This window comes from Felis catus, chromosome A1, assembly GCF_018350175.1.
Source record: "Felis catus isolate Fca126 chromosome A1, F.catus_Fca126_mat1.0, whole genome shotgun sequence".
NCBI classification, from domain to species: domain Eukaryota; kingdom Metazoa; phylum Chordata; class Mammalia; order Carnivora; family Felidae; genus Felis; species Felis catus.
In genome coordinates, this window is record NC_058368.1 from 23,164,843 (window position 1) to 23,187,571 (window position 22,729).

Genomic DNA, 22,729 nt, shown 5'->3' on the forward strand with positions numbered 1-22,729 from the left:
CTGAGTTACAGGGCGCCTGGTGGCTCAGTCAGTTAAGCGTCCACCTCTTGATTTTGGCTCAGGTCACCATCTCACGTTTCGTGGGTTCAAGCCCAGGGTCGCTTTCTTGCTCTGCCGTGGCAGCACAGAGACTGCTTGGGATTCTCTCTCGCTCTCTCTGCCCCTCCCCACTCTCATGCTTACTCTCTCTCTCTCTCAAAATAAATAAACTTAAAAACATACTTAAAAAAGAAGTCAGTGAAATATTTTAACCATTCTCTATCTGACATTAACTCCTTACTCTAATTTTTCCTTCCTCTATCCCTGCCAGTCTTCCTGCCCCATCGGCTTTCTTAGGAGTTTCTGCTTTCACTTCCTCCAGGAAGACTTCCTTGACCACTGTTGTCTTGTTCACCTTTACAGGCCCAGCATTTAGTGTAGTCCCTGGCATATAAACACAGCTTGGTAAACATTTATTGAAAAAACAAGTGCATCTATGAAAGGAGGCCAGTAATGCTGCCCACCTTTCTATTGAGTTACTGAGAAGCGGTTAGTTTTCAGAGACACCTGGGGAATTTCAGGGAGAAGATGAAACTTTCTTTACAAAAAGTCTGTTCATTCCAGAAGGCCTTTCCATTGAAACCACACCACAAATATTTAAAGGGAATAAGATGTGCAACCTAACCTGTTTTTTTATTCTCAAGGCACAGGAATGTAGGGAGTTAAAGACAAATGCCATGCTTTCCACAGGGCTGATAATTTTAACGAACACTGAGCAGTTTGGGGCAGTGGGAGCTTTTGTGCTTTGGAATGTGGAGGATGAGTTCTGATGAAGGTTTCACGATGTAACTAGGACAGGGGTGTGAAGGAGATAAGAGGCTTTATTCAGACTGTGAAACTTCTCTTGATGTAGAGCAGCCCCAGTTAGATATTCCAGAGATAACTTGACTTGTTAAAAGCAATTTAAATGGCACATTTGAGGCTTTATAATTGATTTAAAAACTGATGTTGCTGGGGTGTCTGGGTGGCTCAGTCAGTTGAGTGTCTGACTTCGGCTTAGGTCATGGTCTCATGATTTGTGGGTTTGAGCCCCACGTCGGGGTTTTGCACTGACAGCATGGAAACTGCTTCAGATTCGCTGTCTCTCTCTCTCTCTCTCTCTCTCTCTCTCTCTCTCTCCTGCCCCTCCCCTGCTCACACTCTCGCTCTCAAAAATAAATAAACCTTTTAAAAAACCCACAAAAACTGAAATTGCTGTCTTAAAAGCCAGCAAATTGCTGGGAACCCACCCCTTCCCCCCAGTAGCTTTCTGAGAGGTAATTCATGGTTTCAAAAACTATAAATGGTGTTTTTGAGATGGAAGCTTGATCCTGAATTGAGTGGTATTTTTACCTGGGATTAGGGGCTCTGAAATAGAATGTCAAGGTTTTTTGCTTCTTAAAGACAGTTAATGAATGTATTTGGTCTGTTTTCCTTTTCTCACTGCCTGACTACGGGGAGAGAATTGCCTGAGTCTGACTCTCTACCCCACTCTTAGTGAGTGTGATCTTGAACATGAGCCTTCAAACTTACTTCGGTGACTGGCTGGGGAAATAAGCTTCCGGACTAGTGTTTGTTGGGTTGCAAAGTAACCATGAGTGTCTACTACTATGCTGCAGAATATTGCATTTCTGGTTGAGGATATTATAAATATTTGGAGTTGCTTTTGAGAATCCTTAAGGAGAATGTGGACAGAAAAGACAGAAAATAAGGCTTTACCATTTAGAGGCAAAACTACACATATCTACCTTTTGTTTTCAGCATCTTTGGTGATTTTAGCACCTCTGTCAACAACAAATCCAGTAATAGTCATCGGTGCCCACTCTGTCAGGCAGCCTTCTGGCACTGGAGCAATATCACTGAGCAAAAGACCAGAAATTCTGGCTTCATGTAGCCTACATCCCAGCAGAAGAGATAATTAGCAAAACACACATCAACTAGCTTTTTTTTTTAAGTTTATTTATTTTGAGACAGAGGGAGAGAATGAGCATGGGAGGGGCAGAGAGAGAAGGAGACAGAGGATCTGAAGCAGGCTCTGCACTGACATCAGAGAGCCCAAGGCAGAGCTTGAACTCACAAACCATGAGATCATGACCTGAGCTGAATTGGAATGCTCAGCCAACTGAGGTGTCCCCTCAGGGAAGGTGTCCCCACCAACTAACTTATATAGAAGGTTAGAAAAGGACAAATGCTATGGAAAAAAGTAGAGCAGGGGAAAGGGTATAGGATGTGGGGGTAGATTGCAAGTAGGGAAAAGGGTGGCCAGGTGGGCTTCTTTGAGAAAGGGCTGTGCCTACAGATGTGAGGGGAGAAGCAGAGAGAACAGCGCAAAGGCAATCCCAGTAAATGCAGCTGAGGCATGATGGAGATGTGGAGCTGAGATTAGAAATGGAAAGATGAGGGGCAGCTGGGTGGCTCAGTTGGTTAAGCGTCTGACTTCAGCTCAGGTTATGATCTCAAGGTTCATGAGTTTGAGTCCCACGTCAGGTTCTGCTGACAGCTCAGAGCCTGGAAACTGCTTCAGATTGTGTCTCCCTCTCTCTCTGCTCCTCTCCCATGCACACTCTGTCTCTTTGTCAAAAATAAATAAACATCACAAAAAAAAAAAAAGAAGCGGAAAGATGAGACATGGACAACTTCTGGGCATGTCCTGAAGGCAGAACTATCTGGATTCCTGATGGACGTGATGTATGAGAAACAAGGAAAACCCTATGTCTTTTGCCTGAAAAATCAAAGTGAAGAAGCTGCCATCAACTGGGGTGGGGGTGGGGGGCTGGGGCTGCAGGTAGTGTGATATGTGTGTTGGGCGAGAGGGGACGTAGATCAGGAATTCGGGTTTGCCCATATATTTGAGACACCCAGTGGGAACTGTAACAGCCCTCCAGCTGCTCTTAAGGACTAACTTGCTTCAGTCTTACACACTCCTCGCTTGCTGACCAAAGTTCCCTGGTGTGTAGCAGAACCAACCCACTTGCCTTGAGACCTGAAGACCGCTGGCCTAGAGGAGTGAAGGACGAAGCTTCCCCAGAAGGTAAGTCCTGACTGTATCTCCAAACAGCTGCGGCTGATGCCAGCAAGTCTGTTCAGGGTCAGGTCCACCTCGGACTAACCGCCAGGGCACCTGCTTCTCCTGCCTGGAGCACCTTCCTCCGTTTCCCAAGTCTTTCCCTTTAAAACCGTCCAGCTTCACCTAGACAGGGAAGATAGTGTTTGGGACATTAACCCACTGTCTTAGGTTACCAGCTTCCTGAATAAAGTAAACTTTCCTTTCCCCCCATTACCTGTCTTTCGAATATTGATTTTCCAGCAGAGGTGTAGCCCCACCTGAGCTCAGAACCGGTTCTCTGTGCAGTAACAGAAGGATCTAGTAAGAACTGGGCATACAAGCCTGAATTCAGAGGACAGGTTGGGGTGGGAAATACAAATTTTGGAGTCAGCATACAGACAGTGTTTAAAGCCCCTGGACTGGGTGAGATGATCAAAAGTGAGCTGGGGAGGTGAGGACTTAGAAGTGTCTCCCAACCATTCCTCTGTCTAGAGGTCAAGGTTGAGTGGAGGAATCAGCCAGAGAGATGGAGAGGGGAGATCAGAGAGGAAGGAGAACAACAAAGAGAGACCAGCATGCTAGAACCCAAGTGGAGAAAGTGTTCTCCAGGATAAAGGAGGATGTTAACAGGTCCAGGGCCTAGGAGCCACCAAGCTCGGTGAGTGCTGACCATTACATTTAGCAGCATGGCAGTCTTCAATGACCTTTACAATCTGAGTTTTGGTGGGAAAATGAGGATGAAAACTAACTGAAATGGGTATAAGGAAGAAATGGAATTGGAAACAAAGTGTTTAGGTAACTCCTTGTAGGTGTTTTGCTGCAGAGGGGAACAAAGAAGTAAAGTGGTTGCTGGTGGGGAAAGTGGGGTAAGAATATTCTAAAACTAGGAAAGTAGCAGGTATGGCGATAGGAATAAGTACAGGATGAAACATTGTCATTTGGGAGGTAGGAGGACTACGGTGCCTTCAGAAAGATACAGCTATTGGCAGAGAATTTCTCTGGCTAGGAGCAAGGCAAGTGCACGGGCAGCAGCTGGGGGGGGGGGAGGGGGGGCACGGTGCTGGCGGGCAGACACTCATGGGGGCCGCAGTGTGTGGGAGTCCTATTTTCAGATTTCTCCTCTTTCCCAGTGAGTTAGAAAGCAAGGTCCTAAGTTGAGAGTGGGAATTGGGGGAAAGAGGTGTTGGAGGTTTGGAGAGACAGGAAATGGTGTGAAATTTTGTCCAGGACAGCGGAGAGGGTCTGAGGTACAGCCAAGGCGGGGTTAGCATCATAGGGATGCAGATTAAAGATAGGTTAATATTGAGACCAGTCCATTTCACAAAGAACCAGATACAACAGGTGGGTCATTATGCAATTTCCGCAAATGCTTGAAATCCGTTGAACTTCCCATTCCTTGTGAAAACGACAAGGCGCAGGAGAACCTGACCGCCTTGCTCCTCCCTGTTCTCCGGCTCTCTCCCTAGGTTAGACTGAGAAACTCTCGCTCGCCCATCAGATGGCGCCGCCGCCCTCAGTGCATCTCCAAGAGTATAGGGGGCGCTGTGTACTGGCCTCTTTTCCCCCGCCTCGGTGACTCTTGCTTCCGCCTCCGGAGCCCGCCTCGGCTCCCAGGGCTCAGCTGCGCAGTCGCGGAAACGGGCCTGTGGGGAGCATGGCGGCGTCTTCGAGTGGAGAGAAGGAGAAGGAGCGGCCGGCAGGCGGCTCTGGAGCGGCAGGCGGTAACAGCACGCGAGAGCGGCTCCTGTCTGCGCTGGAAGATCTGGAGGTCTTGTCAAGGTAATGCCGTCGGCCTGAAGGCCTGAGAGGGCTGGGCCCGGAGGACTGACTCTGCATCGGCCGGGCCTGCCGGGGTGTTCGTTCCCGGTTCCCGGGGTTCCCGGGGCTCGGTGGGGAGGCCGCGCTCCCAGAGACGATACACAGGTGTTGGCACTTGAGGTCTGCAACTCTCCGAGACGCCGACATGGGATCCCCCCGCCCCCCGCCTTAGAAGACGTTTTAATAATGACAGTGACTCTGGAACCCCGACACGGTCAGAACTGTAGAGGACCTTAGAGATCGCCCGGTGTGAGTACCGTCGTCCACGGACACTCGACAGACACTTAAGGAACTCCCCCTGGGTCCCAAGCGCTGGGAGACTGTAGTGAAGGGGGTGGGGGACTAGGTCCCGACGTAGAGGAGCCCAGTGTCAGGGGGAAGAGACAGACGTAAACAGCGACCGTGGTGCAGAGCCTGTTTTTACAGAGTCGTGCGCTGCGGGATACTGGAACCCGAGGACTCAGGGTGCCTGTCATGGTTGTAGTCAGGGTAGGCTTCCTGGAGAAAGGACTGCATGGGAAGAATGAGTTCACCAGACTCAGTAGGCGGCAGGTAGCTGGAACAGCATGTGCAAAAGCCTGGAAGCATGAGCACGCACGACTCGGTGGTGCTTACATACTTGCAAGTTTGGGAGGGCAGGCGTGCAGCGTGTGGAAGAGGTAGGAGAAATTGGATGCCTTTCTCCTTAGTCTACCATGGTTCGTGGCTGTTTGTCAAGTTGAAGCCTTCTTTAACTCCCTCACATTCACTTGGATGTTAAAATTGTTTTGATTCTTCCCCCTAAAACCTTGCGCAGATTTGACGTCTTGTTCCCACCCCCACTGTCGTTAACTATTTTTTAATGCAGTCTCCGGAAAGTTTTACTTGTCTTTATGCTTCTGCACTTCATCTTACTGTATTGCCCAGGGTCAGAGCTATCTTTTTAAAAGGCATCTCGTATTACTTTTCTGCTTTGAAATACTTGGTAAGTTCCCACCGCCCGGTGAGGTAGAAACCAAATGTCTAGCTTAGTGTGCCACTTTCCTGTGACTATGTTGACTTCTGAAGAAGTGACACCCCCTTTGGGAAGTAGTGGCTGCTGCCTTTTGCTCCAAGTCTTGGTCTTAGAATTTCAAATCTTTGCCCTAGTATATAGTCAGTGAATTATTCCCACCGTTTTACTCTGGAGCCCAGTAAATTCATTTCTTTTCTGAGCTCACTTGCTGTAACATAATTCGTCTGTTTTGTGACCCTAGTGTGTATTTCATACTCTGCAAGTTCGGGAACTATGGTTTTTTTGAACCTACTCATCCAGGATAATGGTATTTGAACATTTCTTCTGACATTGGACGACTCCGTAGTCACTCTTAAGATCTTGTTCCGGGATTATTTGGCCATATATCTGAGGTGCGTTTTCCTGACGATGTCGGTACCTGCAGGAGTGCATATACATGATAGTCATGTAGTCTTCACCTGAGATAGCATAATTAAGTAATTTACCAGCTGTGTTAAATTTGCGACTAAATTGGAATTCTCTTGTATCTAGCTAGGATTGACCAGTTTCTCTCTCTCCCTATTTGCTTGTTTCCTTGATTACTGAGTATATAGCATTTTCTGCCTGGTGAAATGTGTTGACCTGCTGGAGTAGTGGATCATTTCAGTTGTCCTCAAGAATCTCAGTGTTTCAAAAGTTGCACAGCAGCAGATCCTAATGTAGTTTTGCTTTTCTCTGACCTCGTCAGGAAGAGGTTGAAATCCGATGCATTCTTTGTAGAGCTCTTCAGTCATTCCACAGGGCTCTGCAGTCCTTGAGTCCCATCAGCTTCTGGCCACATTGGCTTCTAGTCACGTCAGGGTCACAGTCTGTAGCAGACTTTGAGTGTGGAGTTCTCTCTTGTCCTGGATTTTCCCTCTTTATTTTTTCTTTCTTGTTTTACTTTCTTTATTATGGAGAGAGAGAGGGAGAGGGAGAGAACCGTGGGGGAGGGGCAAAGAGAGAGGCAGATTGAGGATCCTTCGCGGGCTCTGTGCTGACAGCAGAGCCCAATGCGAGGCTGGAACCCACAAACCATGAGATCATGACCTGAGGTGAAGTTGGACGCCCAACCCACTCAGCGCCCCCAGGCAACCCTAGGTTTTCTCGCATTATATAATCAACCTCACTTTAAGATACCATTACTTCTTTTTTCCTCAAGAGAAAGTTGCATCTTCTTTTCTTTTATTGAAAACATGAATCCTACTTTTTTTTTTGCAGAGTTGTTTCCCTTATTTATTCTAGTAGCTTCAACCACTACATTAACTAGAATTCTTAACCCTAACTTTTAGTAAAAACTGATTGTAAGTTGCAAACAGTCTGCTGTACCACCATCCATTAGACCGGCATATTCCTGAATACATTTCTTAAGTCCCAGCAATGTGTGCATCTTCACAGCACAATCTTTCAAAAAAGCACAAAATGAGTTTACTATGAGACCAAAAAAAAAAAAAAAAAAAGAATCTCAGCATTTCTGAAACCTTCCCCCTTCAGCTTTCTAGTTGTGCATGATTAGTTGAGGCGCTGAGTTCTCTTTTGAATTCTTTAAAAGAAGCTGTCGTTTTTCTATTGCCCTTTCCCCAGGAATGCCACTTTGATTTCTGGTTGATTTGTAGCCTCCACTGAGTCTTGTGACAAATTGGAGATAAGCTGCTTCTTTCTTGAGGTGCTCTGCACCCTGGTAATGAATAATTGCCTTAAAAGTTTTTCTTTTCCTCTGATTTTCTCCTGACTTACTCTGCTGTTCTTTTATTTATTCATCTCTAAAGAAAGACTGAGTGACAGTAAGTGAAAATTTATCTTTTATGACCCTGGAGATGGATGGTGGTGGCAGTGGAAGAGATGTCACTTTGTAGTTTGCCACCTAGGATTCATTGAGACTTCACAGAGTAAGGTTGTTCCAGTGTGGTTGGCTTTTGAAAAAAATCCCATTTTGTTAGCAATCGTATAGTTACACATGCTGATTCTGTAATCTGAAATTTGTCATTATCCTCTTAATGAAATTTTTCTCATGTTTGCATTTGTTATGAAAAAAATGAAAAGAAAACTCACTAGTATAACTTCTTGGCTTTTAGAAAATAGTAAGTTTGAAATTTAGGACGTATCTTTTTTTTTTTTTTCCAACGTTTATTTATTTTTTGGGACAGAGAGAGACAGAGCATGAACGGGGGAGGGGCAGAGAGAGAGGGAGACACAGAATCGGAAACAGGCTCCAGGCTCTGAGCCATCAGCCCAGAGCCTGACGCGGGGCTCGAACTCACGGACCGCGAGATCGTGACCTGGCTGAAGTCGGACGCTTAACTGACTGCGCCACCCAGGCGCGCCTAGGACGTATCTTTTACTGTTACCTGATTATATAGCTTTTTAGTGTATTTTATTACTTTGGAAAATATGATAGAATGAGGTAGTCTTTAGATGAATTAAAAAAAAAAAAACACAACAAATTGTAGTCTGGGGTGCCTGGGTGGCTCAGTCGGTTGAGCGTCCAGCTTCGGCTCAGGTCATGATCTCGCAGTTTGTGAGTTCGAGCCCCGCGTCAGGCTCTGTGCTGATGGCTCAGAGCCTGGAACCTGTTTCAGATTCTGTGTCTTCCTCTCTCTCTGCTCCTCCCCTGCTCGTGCTCTGTCTCTCTCTCTCTCTCTCCCTCTCTCTCAAAATTAAACATTAAAAAAAAATTTAAATAAATTGTCTAAAAGTTGGTTTTTTTTTTTTATTTTTAATTATTTTTGAGAGAGAAAGAGAGAGAGAGACAGTGTGAGTAGGGGAAGGACAGAGAGATGGGGAGATAGGCTCCAGGTTCTGAGCTGTCAGCACAGAGCCCAACGTGGGGCTTGGATTCATGGATGGCAAGTTCATGACCTGAGCCAAAGTTGGATGCTTAACCGACTGAGCCATCTAGACGTCCCTAAAAGTTTTTCTTAACGTGTTTGTAACTCAGAACTCATTGTCCCTCACAAACCATGTTGATAGGAGTCTTGAGGTTTCCACAGCAGCCTATTAACTCTGTTTACCTATAATTTACCTGAACTGTAATATCACTAATACCCAACCTAACCCCCATCTAAATTATATTTCTAAGGGGAATTGTGGATGGATTCTAATTTTTTCTATACGAGGACGGGGCTCTGTCTCCCACACCTGTAACCAGAGAGTGGGCTCAGGGCTTCCTTCAGCCTCTTTTTACCATTGGGGAAGACAGAAGTTTCCACTTTGTTCTAGATGGTTACTGAACGTACTGTCTTACAGCTTTCTCCTTCCCCCTGTAGTTCTGTGCCTAGGGCAAGCCCTTTTATGGTTCTCTGTGGATTTATACTCCCAGATTTGCAAGAAAGGCAGAAAAGGCTCATTCCACATCTCCCACCATACCCCCCCCCCCCAGTGCCCACCTCTCCCACCCCGAAACCAGCCTTTATATAGATCAGAGATTCTCAAGTGTTTATATCTCCTCTATGGGGTACAGAAAATGATTAATATAACATGCTACTTTCATGAAATGTTTGTTTAATCCATCATTGTCTTGCCAGCTCTACCTCCAAAATATATTCTGAGTCTGTACATGTTTCACGAACTATTACCATTACTAAATCCTAGTGGCTCGGACCCAGTCAAAGCCAATGTCATTTTTTGCCTGGAACATTGCAGAAGCCACCTAGCTTCATTTCCATTCTAGCCCTCTTACAATCTGTTCTCCAGATAGCTTAGCTTGTTTTAAAACATAAATCAGGTCATATCATTTCCCAGCTTAAAATGATCCAGTTGCTTCTCATTCCTTGTCCTCATTTTGTATCCTGCTCCCCAGGGCATACTATGTTCTGGCCACACTTCTTCAAACCATCTTTGGGCTCCTGAACTAGCTGTGACTTTTTACAAGCATTCTTCCCTCATGGCTGGCTCCTCTCACTTGGGGAATCCTTTCCTGACCCTACCCAGTGTAAGTAGCCAGACCAGCTCACTGACACTCTGCTTTATTTTCTTCCCAACCCTTATAACCTTAGTTTTATTTACCTGTTTTCTTGGTTATTTTTGTCTCCTGTATTAGAATTTAAAGTCCATTGTTCACTTTTTTTTTAATGTCTATTTATGTATTTTGAGAGAGAGAGAGAGAGAGAGAGAAAGTGTGTGTGTACATGTGTGAGTGAGAGGATGGCCAAGGAAAGAGGAAGAGAGAGAATCTCAAGCAGGCTCTGCACTGTCAGTACAGAGCCCAACTGGGGGCTTGATCCCACAAACTGTGAGATTATGACCTGAGCTGAAACCAAGAGTCAGATGCTCAACCAACTGAGCCACCCAGGCACCCCTCCATTGTTTGCTTTTATAACTCAAGCATCTAGAAAGTGCCTGGCACGTAAGAGGCACTCAAGAAATATTTAATGAATGGGTGAATGAAGACTTTCCATTGCCATATCCCCCTTCTTCATTAATTAGCAAATTCATACACAGTGGTACTAGAACCTAGTAGTGGGGAAGGTTGGGTCCAATTGGCACCATCCAGGAAAACCGTGTGAAGGTAGGAGTAGGAAGATGGAAATAGGAAGGTGAAGATAGCCTAGCAGCCAGCAAGAAGGTACAAACACTGGGGCTGACTGGTGGTGTCAGGTAGCTAATTGTGCAGCTGTGCCTCTTGCATAATTTCTGGAGTCCATCTGTCAGCAAGTTTGAAGCTAATACATAGATACTACCTGTGACATATTTTATACTGTGATATACTTTTTAATACTGTGATATATTTTATAATGTGTATATTATGTTTATACCAAGTTTCATATAGGAAAATTGGTATATCTAGTAAATGCTCATTCCAGAAAGATAGGATTTTATTATATGTAAGAATCCCTCTTAGTTGATAACCTGTTGGGTTAATTAAAATATTCAAGGGCTCCTGGATGGCTCAGTCAGTTAAACGTCCAACTTCAGCTCAGGTCACGATCTCACGGTTTGTGGGTTCGAGCCCCGTGTCGGCTCTGTGCTGACATCTCAGAGCCTGGAACCTGCTTCGGATTCTATGACTCCCTCTCCGCCTCTCCCCTGCTCGCTCGCTCGCGCGCGCGCGCTCTCTCTCTCTCTCTCTCTCTCTCTCTCTTTCTCTCGATAAATAAATAAACGTCAAAAAATTTTTTGAAAATTCAATTAGGAGCACCTGCGTGGCTCAGTTGGTTAAGCGTCCAGCTCTTGATTTCAGCTCAGGGTCATGATCTCGTGGTTTGTGAGTTCGAGCCCCACTGCTTGGGATTCTCTCTCTCTCTCCCCTTCTCTCTGCCTCTCTCCCACGCATGTGCATATGCTCTTAAAAGAAATAAACTTTATAAAAAAATTCAATTAAAGTAGAAAATGATTAAAAAAATGATTCATCTACTCCTTAATTGTTTTATTTTACCTTAAAGCATATAAGCTTATGTTTTCACTAATCTTTTCATCTAAGACAGGCGTCAGAGAACTTTTTCTGTAGAGGAAGGGCCAGATAATAAATATTTTTGATTTTTGCAAGCTGTAAATTTTCTGCTGCAACTACCCTATTCTGCCATTAGAGTGGGAAAACAGCCCTGGATGATATGTAAATGAAGGGGCATGGCCAATGTGCTGAATGTAGGAGTTTTTCTTGCATAAACCACCCATAATGCAAAGTCTACCAGTTTCTAGTTTGTTTCTTTATTTTTTCAACGTTTATTTATTTTTGGGACAGAGAGAGACAGAGCATGAACAGGGGAGGGCAGAGAGAGAGGGAGACACAGAATCGGAAGCAGGCTCCAGGCTCTGAGCCATCAGCCCAGAGCCTGACGCGGGGCTCGAACTCGCGGACTGCAAGATCGTGACCTGGCTGAAGTCGGAGGCTTAACGGACTGCGCCACCCAGGCGCCCCTCTAGTTTGTTTCTTTAAAGTGAAATGAGGGGTGCCTGGCTGGCTCAATCAGTAGAGCATGCAATTCTTGATCTCAGGATTGTGGATTCGAGCCCCATGTTGGGTGTAGAGATTACTTTAAATGAATGATAAAGTGAAATGAGAACTTAGATGCTCATCAAACAGTCTTAGGGCAGACTCTTGCTGAATTTGTATGACTTTCCCTGCTTCTTTGAAGTAGGCCTTTGCAGACATCTCTTGAGTCTTTCCCCAGCATTCAGCTTAGGTTTTTATAGAAACAGCTCTTCTCTGTTGGCAGTCATATTTCATTGGTATTTATGTAATTACACTAGTAAGTAAAACTTGCATAGATGCATCTGGTAACAATCAAAACTGAGTCTTGAAGCTGGTGAGAGCCCAAGCGCATAGTCACCGTGGAGCAGTGGCTGTGAATACTCAGCGTACTGTGGGTACCATGAATTCAGCAAGTCAGTTAGGTAGAGATAGTTGAGAAGGCTTCTACTGTATTTGCTTTGCGAAGGTGTTTTGTTTTTTTTCTTTTTCTAGAGAACTTATAGAAATGCTGGCAATTTCAAGAAACCAAAAGTTGTTGCCGCCTGATGAGGAAAACCAGGTAAGTGGCTTCTTTTTAAATTACAAACAAGAAATCCCCATTATTTACTGAAGTTTTCCTACTTACATTTACTTTGTTTGAAAATAGGAAGATTGAATTCTATTACATTATTAATTACAACTTTTAAATTGATACTTTCTTTGAATCTCTTATGTAAGGTCATACTGCTTAAGATGCAAATAGTTGTCTAAGGGTGAATAGTATTTTCTCTTATAGTTGTAGTTACACATTTATTCATTTTTGTCTTTTGAAATAACCAGCAAAGGCCTGTTAAATGGATATTAAAACAATATTTGGAATAAAGAAAGTTAATGCTCCCATAAACCTTTTATTATAGGCTTGTCCCCCTAATGCAATCTTGAAAATGAATAGAAATAAAAGAGTATACAACTATTAATAGAAGTTATTTTGTAGATTTTAAGTTTATAAGTAGTTTTTATTTTCTTTATTCCTTTCTGTGCTTTGTAATCTTCTACAGTGAGATTGATTTTCTGACCCAGAAACTTTTTAAAGAAGAGGGTAAATGTCACTTTGTGTTTTTTTGCCATAATTAAAAAAAAAAAATTAAGAGGAAACAGATAGGAAGAATTAGCCTATTTAATGATGTGAGACAGGAGAAATCTAATAGATCTTTTCTCTTTACTTTCCACCCCTTCATCATTTTAGTTTTATCATATGTTTTGAGGGCAGAGAAATTGGGTTGATTGTCAATAGTGAAGTGTCAGAAAACTGTTTTCCTCAAGGATTAATGCCCTCAGGAAGAGAGGGGGGAATTAGATAAGGCTACAGGTAGTGTAAGTTGGTGATTTTAGGGATATTAAAGTTGTTCTTTGTATATTGCTTATTTTGTTTTTAGAAAAAGCTTATAGAGAAATATGGTAATAAAAGAATGCTAGTCTCAGATACTTTATTCGTAAATACCTGTGAAGCCAACTAAGAATTACAAAATAAGCAAAATGAAATATAAGTTCTAACTTTACTTCCTAGGCAATTATATGCTTGCTATGAGCCAGGCACACAGATGATTGATTCAGTAGGTCATAACTAACACCTGTCTTATCAGCACTAATATTTCTTACACTTTTTAAAAACTAACAGTTCTGTCCTTAAAAATAACAGTACCTTGTCATATAAGGTTGTTGTGAGGATGTATTATACTGCATTCTTAAGTATACATAGGGAGAGCTTAGTAATGGTGGATAGTTATCATCACCACTCTGGAACAGAATTAAACGTTATACTTAGTACTGTGAATTTTCATTGAAACTGTTAAATATTAGTGTGATGTGCCCATTTGAAAATTTTCTAGCTTCCATTTTATTTGAATATTTGTATTTTCATGTATGTAGAATTTTACTTAGAAGGGACATTAATGGTCTCTATAACCTCCTGTGTTATAAAAGAGCTTGAGTTCCAGAGTGGATAAGTGAACTAGAGGTTGATGGATGAATAGAACTAGAATCGAGGTCTGACTTCAGTTGAATAATTTTTCTCTACTCAACAATAAAATCTCCAAAGAATCTTTACTGCTCTATGGTAGTATACAATATAGGTCAAACTGGAAACTTCTTGAAACGTGTTGTGAAACAACAAGTTGGTTAATAACTTTTTAAATATACTTTTATAAAAGTGGAAACCCTGCTTTCTCTTGTGACTTGAGAAGAATAGGGACTGTAGCTTTATTAAGTAGAATATACTACTTTTTATAGAAGAAACTATTATTCAAAGTAAATACTTTTAATACATGGACAGAGGATATAGCTCAGTCTTTTGTCTGAGGCCTATAAAAATGAGGAGAACTTCATATCGAAAGGAACTTGAAGAGGCAGGTCTATACTTTTTACTCTTTAACAAATTTTTGTTAACAGTTTTAAAATTGGTTCTGAATTTTGATAGCCATTTCCTTTCTTGAAGTATTATTCCCCACTTCGCACAGTTAAGTAAGGGTATTTAGGTAAGATTGCATCTTAATTCTGTAGTGGGGTAGTGATGATGATAGCTAGCCTTTATTGGGCTCTTCCTGTGTGTACTTTACATGCATTATATCATAAATCCTCACAATAACCTTATGTGATAAGGTGCTGTTACTATATCCCTGGTAAACGAAAGACTAGAGATTTGGGCCCAGACTTTCTGTTTTATGCTTTTTAACCTTCATAGGTCAAAGGTTGTATCTACATACCACCTATTTACTATTTTTGGAAATTGCTCTTTTTTAACCATCTTCATTGTAAAGCAATACTGTGAATGAAATCACAGGTTTAGTGTGAGTTTTATATATATATGTTTTAAGTTTATTTGAGAGTGTGTGTGTGTGGAGAAGGGGAAGAGAGAGAGGGAGAGAATCCCAAGCAGGCTGATGCGGGGTTTGATCTCACAAACTGTGAGATTGTGACCTGAGCTGAAATTAAAAGTCATACACTTAACCAACTGAGCCAACCAGGTGCCCCATTTCTCTGTACATTTTTACAAACTTTAAGTTGCAAAAATTTTCTGTCTTAGCAACTTTCAAGTATACAATGTAATATTGTTAACTATAGTCACCATTTCTGTACATTGCATCCCAGAACTTATTTGTCTTATAAGCGTAAGTTTGTACCTTTTGATCATCTTCACCCATTTTACCCACCCCCACCTGTGGCAACTACCAATCGGATTTCTTTTTCTGAGTTTGTCTCTTGTAGATTCCACATACAAATGAGATCGAGCAGTATTTGTCTTTCTCTTGCTGACTTTTTTCACTTACTATGAATGGCTTCAAGGTCTATCCTTATGGTCACAAATGATAAGATTTCCTTCTTTTTTATGGCTGAATAGTATTTCTCTATCTTTGTGTGTACATCCACACATTTTCTACTAATGTAAAGGGATACATTCCCCTGGTGTTTACAGCACCATTATCAACAATAGCCAAATTCTGGAAAAAGCCCAAATGTCCATCAGTTGATGAATGGGTAAAGAAGACAGACACACACACACACACACACACACACACACATATACACACACAGGAATATTACTCAGCCATAAAAAAGGAATGCGGGTCGGTTAAGCATCCTACTTTAGCTCAGGTCATAATCTCACAGTTCATGGGTTCAAGCCCCAAGGGGTGCTCAGAGCCTGGAGCCTGCTTTGGATTCTGTGTCTCCCTCTCTCAGTCCTTCCCCCACTCACACTATCTCTCTCTGTCAAAAAATGAATAAATGTTTTTTAAAAAATTTTTTAAAAATGGGGGATGAAATCTTGCCATTTGTAACGACATGGATGGAGCTAGAGAGTATTATGCTAAGGAAAATAAGTCAGAAAGACAATTACCACGTAATTTCACTCAGATGGAATTTAAGACATAAAACAAACAATCATAGGGAAGAAAAAAAGAGGAAAACCAAGAAACAGGCTCTTAGCTTTGGAGAGCAAACTGATGGTTACCAGAGGAGTGGTTGTTAAGTGAGTGGGGATTAAGGAGGGCACTTGTGATGAGCACCAGACATTGTATGTGAAGGTTGAATCACTATATTGTACACCTGAAACTAATATTACAGTGTATGTTAACTTGCTGGAACTTAAATAAAAACTTACATACAACATGTCCTTAATCCATTCATATATCGATGGATAGTTAGTTTGCTTTCTATATTGACTATTGTAAATAATGCTGCAGTGAATATAGGAGTGCAGATATCTTTTTGAGATAATAATTTCATTTTCTTCAGGTAAGTAACCAGAAGTAGAATTGCTGGATCATCTGGTAGTTCTCTTTTAACTCTTTAATAACTTCTATACTGTTTCCCACAGTGGGTTTCCCACCACTAGTGCATGAAGGTTCCATTTTCTCCACCTCCTCACCAACGTTTGTTATCTTTTTTTTTTTTTTTTTTTTATTACAACTGTTATAACTGGTTTGAGGTGATATCCAGTTGTGGTTTTGATTTGCATTTCCCTGGTAATTAGTGATGTTGAGCACCTTTTCATGTACCTTTGTTCATTTGTCTTTAGAAAAAGGTCTATTCATTTCCTTTGCACTTTTTTAAAAATTTAAATTAAATTTTTTAAAAAATTCACATCCAAATTAGTTAGCATATAGTGCAACAGTGACTTCAAGAATAGATTCCTTAATGCCTCTTACCCATTTAGCCCATCCCCCCTCCCACAACCCTTCCCATAACCCTCTGTTTGTTCTCCATATTAAAGAGTCTTATGTTTTGTCCCCCTCCTTGTTTTTATATTTTTGCTTCCCTTCCCTTGTGTTCATCTGTTCTGTGTCTTAAAGTCCTCATATGAGGGAAGTCATATAATATTTGTCTATCTCTGACTAATTTCGCTTAGCATAATACCCTCTAGTTCCATCCACATAGTTGCAAATGACGAGATTTCGTTCTTTTTGATTGCCGAGTAATAACTCCATTGTATATGTATACCACATCGTCTGTATCCGTTCATCCGTCAATGGACATTTGGGCTCTTTCCATACTTTGGCCATTGTTAATAGTGCTGCTATAAACATTGGGGTGCGTGTGCCCCCTCGAAACAGCATACCTGTATCCCTTGGATAAATACCTAGTAGTGCAATTGCTGAGTTGTAGGGTTCTATTTTTAATTTTTTGAGGAACCTCCATAGTGTTTTCCAGGGTGGCTTGCATCAGTTTTCCTTTGCTCATTTTTTAAGTCAGGCTGTTTATTTTGTATTTTTAAGGATACACAAAAATTTTATCTTTCCTGGGAAGTGAATAAACCTCATTTTGGCATATTGGTAGTTCTTATTTGCATGAAAGAATAGCATGTAATGAGAAAAAGTAAAAAGTCTTGATAATCTTTTTTCCAAAATAATCAGAAGTAGGCTATTTTTATTCTTAACATTGATTAGAATAATACTTGGAGGTGTTAACATTTTATAGCCTAGCCAATTTACATGTAGACTCTTTGTTTCATTGGAATGTCACTTTTCAATATTCTGTTGTCTGCTTTAATCAATATCTGATAGGTCCTGGAGTTGTTAATTCACAGAGATGGGGAATTTCAAGAACTGATGAAATTGGCACTTAATCAGGGAAAAATTCATCATGAAATGCAAGTTTTAGAAAAGGAAGTAGAGAAGAGAGACAGTGATATTCAACAACTACAAAAACAGCTAAAGGAAGCAGAGCAAATACTGGTAAGTTCATAGAAGAGGAGGTAAAAAAAAAAAAAAAGGATATTGTTTAATTTATTTCTGAAAAATAAATCTGTTTTAAAGTATTTTGATTGGCAGAAAACTTAAGTTCCTAAGTGTAAAAATGAGAACTTGACAGTTTGAATGAAAGGCCATTGTCATCCCTTTTTAACTTAATGTTTTAAGGTAGTCTGCATTACTTTTGAACCATATTTTCATCATTTAAAGATTTCACAGTGTTGAATTAATAGAACTAATGGAATTGAATTGAATTAATAGAAGTTGTACTTTTATCCTGTCCTGATAGAAGTTTTCAGTTATTAGTAATCTAAATCTTTACTTCAACTTTAAAAATATTTTGAAATCAGTAGAAATATGTACCAATTTTATAAATTGATTAAAACTGACATTAACTTATTTCATCCTCCATTCTAAACTAGGTGGATTTGGGCATATGTCCCCAGGACTCTAGTTCTTGGCTACTATTTCAAAAAAGCAATTTCTTTGCTCATATTTACCCAGTTATTTCACTAAATACTAACTAATGTAATTGTTATATGGTGATATTACAGAAACAGCTGAGTTTGATTCTCATATGGACCAGACACTGCTGGAATCCTTATCCCTGATGAATCTTCAAAATGTGTCCAAATGGGCTCCAATAAATAGAAACCTGAGTGGTTCAGGGTAAATTAACCATTCCTGCTGAAAAAATGACCCCAAGTAAATGCTTAAAAAAAAAAAAAAAAAGTAAAATCTATTTTCCATTAGGAAAGTAATACTTGCTTATCAAAAGATACTCAGAGAATACAGAAAAGTAGAAAGAGGAGGGAAAAAATGCCGTCAGTCCCTCTGTGCTGTTATTCATAGTTTTTTGCTTTTCATTTCAGTCTCAGGTGTATTCTTTTATTTGTTTTAATTTCCCAGTAGGCTTATAATTTTTTTTTAAATCAAAGTATAGTTGATACACCATGTTACTTTAGTTTCAGGTGTACAACATAGTTTTTTTTCCCCCTCTGAGGAATTCATTTTGTATCTTGTAATTAGTAGGATACCAACTGGTGTTCTATTACCATTTGTTAAAACTGAGGGAATTTTTTGTATATTGTATCCATTTTGTTTAGTTTTCCAATTTACTGTTACAAAATAATACTTTGATGAATATCATTGCAAAAAAACTTTGTCTTTCTTCTGCATTTCAGATTATATTCTTTAGATTTCCAAAAATATAATTATGGAGTTAAATAGAGTTGACACAAGGACCATAAAAAGACTGAATTTTATGATTTAGGTAATAGAAACTAACATTGAGCACTTGTGCATCAGGCCTTGTGCTTGCTTGCACTTTAAATGTTTTAACTTAATCTTCTTAATAATTATGCGAGGTTAGTACCATTCCATTTTACAGATGAAGAAACTGAGATTTTAAATTGATAACTACTTTGCCCAGGGAGAGTGAAAAGTAGGGAGATGGAACTTAAACCTAGTTCTGTCTCCATACTCCTAACCACTGTGTTACAGTTGAAGATGCATATACATACTAGCTTAACTTCATTTTACCCTTTCATGTATCTTTCCAGTGGGAGTGGGGGGTGGTTGTGGGTGTTTTCATTATAGTAGTCATTAAGCTTAGAGATAGTGGTAATGTATAAATGAATAAGATCATCAATCCAAGAATGTATCTTACAAACTAAAAAAACATTTTGATATTTTATCCTTGAACCCGAATGCTCTTGGGGTGGTATGTGGTCAGAATCTCTTTTGCATGTTTGTGATAGAATTTGTGAATGGAGACTGATTCATGAACATATATTATTTCTTTCATTAACTGATACAAATGATACCCACATGTTTGAGAACATTACAGATAAATTGTGGGGATTTCTAAATTTTGCATGTTGTTCATATGGAATTAATGATTTTGTGAATTAAGCCAAAAACTGTTTGATATAGTTAAGAATAAACCGTATTTCTTTTTTTAATGTTCAAATTAGGCAACAGCTGTTTACCAAGCAAAAGAAAAACTCAAATCAATAGAAAAAGCAAGAAAAGGTTAGTACAGTGGGAAACACTGAATGACTTTCTGAAAAATCCAAGTTTTTGTTTGAAGAAGCAGATGAGAGTGTTAACTGGTAATCATTTGCTACTTTTGAAATGGTTCCAATAAATTTTTATTGTAAAGTGCTAGGTTCTAGCACTGAGCTATGTATTAATTACTGAGGAGACATCACACCTTTCTCAGGTTATAAGAAGCAGTAACATATGGCAAGTTATGACTTTGTATCCAAATGCACAGTAATGACAATGAGTGTATAAAGTTGTTGGGAGAAGGGAAAAGAACTGTGATCTGGAAGCAAGTGGGATTTGAGATAGATCTTGGAAAAGATGGATCTTGCAAAAGTGAAAGAGAATGTGCAGTGGACAAATGGAGCAGGACTAGAGTGTCATGAAGTCAGAACTAGATGTGGCTTTGGGGTGTGTGCACATTTAATGGTGTAGAAGCCCAGCAGACCTTCTTTTCCTGTCCTCCTCCTCTCCTTAAAAGACTTCCATTTTGGATTTTTTTAGTTTGTGTACTAAAAGTATAGTTACAATGAAAATGTGGTTACTTTTGTTTTTTTAATTTTTTTTTTTAATGTTTATTTTTGAAGGAGAGAGAGACAGTGTGTGAGTCGGGGGGTGGGGGGTGGCAGAGAGAGAGGGAGACACAGATCCAAAGCAGGCTCCAGGCTCTGAGCTGTCAGCACAGAGCCCAACACAGGGCTCAAACCCACAAACTGTGGGATCATGACCTGAGCCGAAATCAGAAGCTCAGCCAACTGAGCTCAACCAACCAAGGTGCCCCAAACTTTGGTTACTTTAATGGTTTCATAGATGATTTACCTTTAGTCACCTCAGAGTTGTCTAACTTTCTTCTTCTTTTCCTGTTTCAGATAACTACTGCTAATGTTTGGTGTGTGTCCACTTTTTTTTTTTTTTTAAAAAGATGTTTAATACAGATAGAATGGGAACAATACAAGTATATATGTGCATATATTCTAAAACAAAAACCAGGTCATGCTGTACATGTTATTTAGTGGCTTACCTTTTTTAATCTAATGAACGTATTGTGGATTTGTTTCTACTTAGATCTACTTATATCCTTAGTGGCACAGTAAGCCAACAATTGAGTGATATAGTGTGAACTGCTGTTCTAGTTTAATAGCTTTGTCATTGGGAGACAAAACACTCCTGCCTCTATTTTCTTTGTGTTCACTGTTGCTTTCAGAACAGTAAGACTATTTAATGGTAGCTAATAATTGAGATAGTGAGCATTATCATGCTAATGTCCCAAGTTTGACACTTTGTCAGATGATTTTTCTGGACGTTTTGTTCTTTAGTTGGGAAATCTCTATGATTTAAGTTTAACAATATACGTATTATTAGCTTTATTAGGGAAGGTAGGTAACTCAGATTATCTTGTATACAGATAATAAAAAATAAAGTATGATGTGTGACTATGAGGCACGTGTTTATGCCCTTTTAAGTTACTAGACTAACATGTTATGCTCTCGACTCTCAGGTGCCATCTCCTCTGAAGAAATAATTAAATACGCACATAGGATTAGTGCGAGTAATGCTGTATGTGCCCCACTGACCTGGGTTCCAGGTAAAATACTTCTCTTTTTAAAATAGACATATGTGGTTTTAAATCTTAGGTGATTTTCACGTCTTTAATATCTTAGAAGGAATAATATGGGCCATGGGTTTTATCAGTTTGATTTTCTACAAAGCTGTTGCCACAGGAAATGTGTTTCTTTCCTTTTTAAAGAAAAATAATAAATTCATGTTTAAAAGTACAAGATGATACGTGATGATTCGAAACCTATAGATTTATATGCCTGTAATACCCAGGCTGGCCAGAAGCCCACCTTTTAGAACAATTGGAGTTTCCTCAAGGGTTCTGGCCTTGGAAGCAGATAATTCCAGCTCTTTGGTGATAAAGATGAAGCACTGAGCACCCAACAGCAAATACATGGGACTGGAAAGAACAGGAGTAATTAGAAACAGCAAAGAGCAATGAACTGCAACATACATTGACAGTACATAAGACAGGGACCTAATGTAGAGCAGTAGTCTTCTGGGAGGAGTAGGAGATAAATCTCTCAACATCAGTAACTTGTGAACGGTATTTTACCAATGACTAGTTTGGGGGGGTAAGTGATCTGGAGCGAGTAAGAAGTATTACCAAAAAGTCCAAATCTGCCAAATTTTCATCATCCCCAAACTAAACCGTATGCCTTCATGATTGGAAATGAACATTGGCTCTAGATACTCTCCTGGAAGGTTCTAGGAATTAGTCTTTAAATGACAAGATCAAAGAGGTCGGTTAGAAAAAGTTTTAATTTAGACAGTCCTTCAAATAAGCATTCCAGTCAGTCCTTTCTGTCTTATAAACAGAAGTGTGTCATGATCTACTTATTCTCCCTCAAGAGTATGTATCATTTGTTACCTTACTAGGAAATGCAGGTAAATTACAAGAATCAAGACTGTTATAATTTTCTTAATTTGTCATCTGGAATTGCTAAAATGACAGACTTTTCTCTCTCTCTCTCTCTCTCTCTCTTTTTGTATAAAGAGTAGTATATTTCTATGCAGGTTCAGAGACAAAATGCATGTATTTTTAAATATATTATGCTCTTAGTAACAGTTGATAAGATGACCTTCTTGTTCCAAAATTGAAATGTAGTTTGAGTTTTTCAGAGTGAACCAAGGAAAATCAATACTTCTTTAGAGAAGGTATCAATGCTTATTTTTTATATGATTGAATTAAAAGCAGTCTGTTTTTTTAGGGGACCCACGGAGACCATACCCAACTGATTTAGAGATGAGAAGTGGATTATTGGGTCAAATGAACAATCCTTCCACTAATGGTGTAAATGGTCATTTACCAGGAGATGCACTTGCAGCAGGCAGATTGCCAGGTAATGTTGATCAGAAAAATGCTTTCGAACAGACTGAAGTTTTTCAGACATGGTGATGGAATATCTGGCTGTTGAACAAGTTTGAGATTCTAGACCCAAGTTGTTTTATTTATTTTATTTTATTTTTTAAGTTTGTTTATTTATTTTGAGAGAGAGAGGAAGAGCGGGAATCTCAAGCAGGCTCTGCATGGTCACCATGGAGCATGACTCAGGACTTGAACTCACATCGTGAGATCATAACCTGAGCCTAAA

General features: G+C 40.2%; 1 protein-coding gene across 4 annotated transcripts in view; it reads left to right on the forward strand.

Moving 5' to 3' along the window:
- MED4 (mediator complex subunit 4) overlaps window positions 1–22,729 on the forward strand; it is a 47,848-nt gene that overhangs the window by 22,580 nt on the left and 2,539 nt on the right. Inside the window, exons 2-8 of one of the 4 annotated variants that reach the window (XM_045052896.1) lie at window positions 2,976–3,049; window positions 4,531–4,843; window positions 12,298–12,364; window positions 17,346–17,516; window positions 19,508–19,565; window positions 21,076–21,162; window positions 22,346–22,477. In XM_045052896.1, coding sequence (XP_044908831.1) covers window positions 4,719–4,843; window positions 12,298–12,364; window positions 17,346–17,516; window positions 19,508–19,565; window positions 21,076–21,162; window positions 22,346–22,477 — 640 coding nt within the window. In that variant the 5' untranslated portion in view covers window positions 2,976–3,049; window positions 4,531–4,718. Of the gene's footprint in view, window positions 1–2,975; window positions 3,050–4,530; window positions 4,844–5,108; window positions 5,132–12,297; window positions 12,365–17,345; window positions 17,517–19,507; window positions 19,566–21,075; window positions 21,163–22,345; window positions 22,478–22,729 lie in introns of those variants that run through there. The other 3 variants (XM_045052900.1, XM_003980375.6, XM_045052906.1) reach the window with 3 other exon arrangements.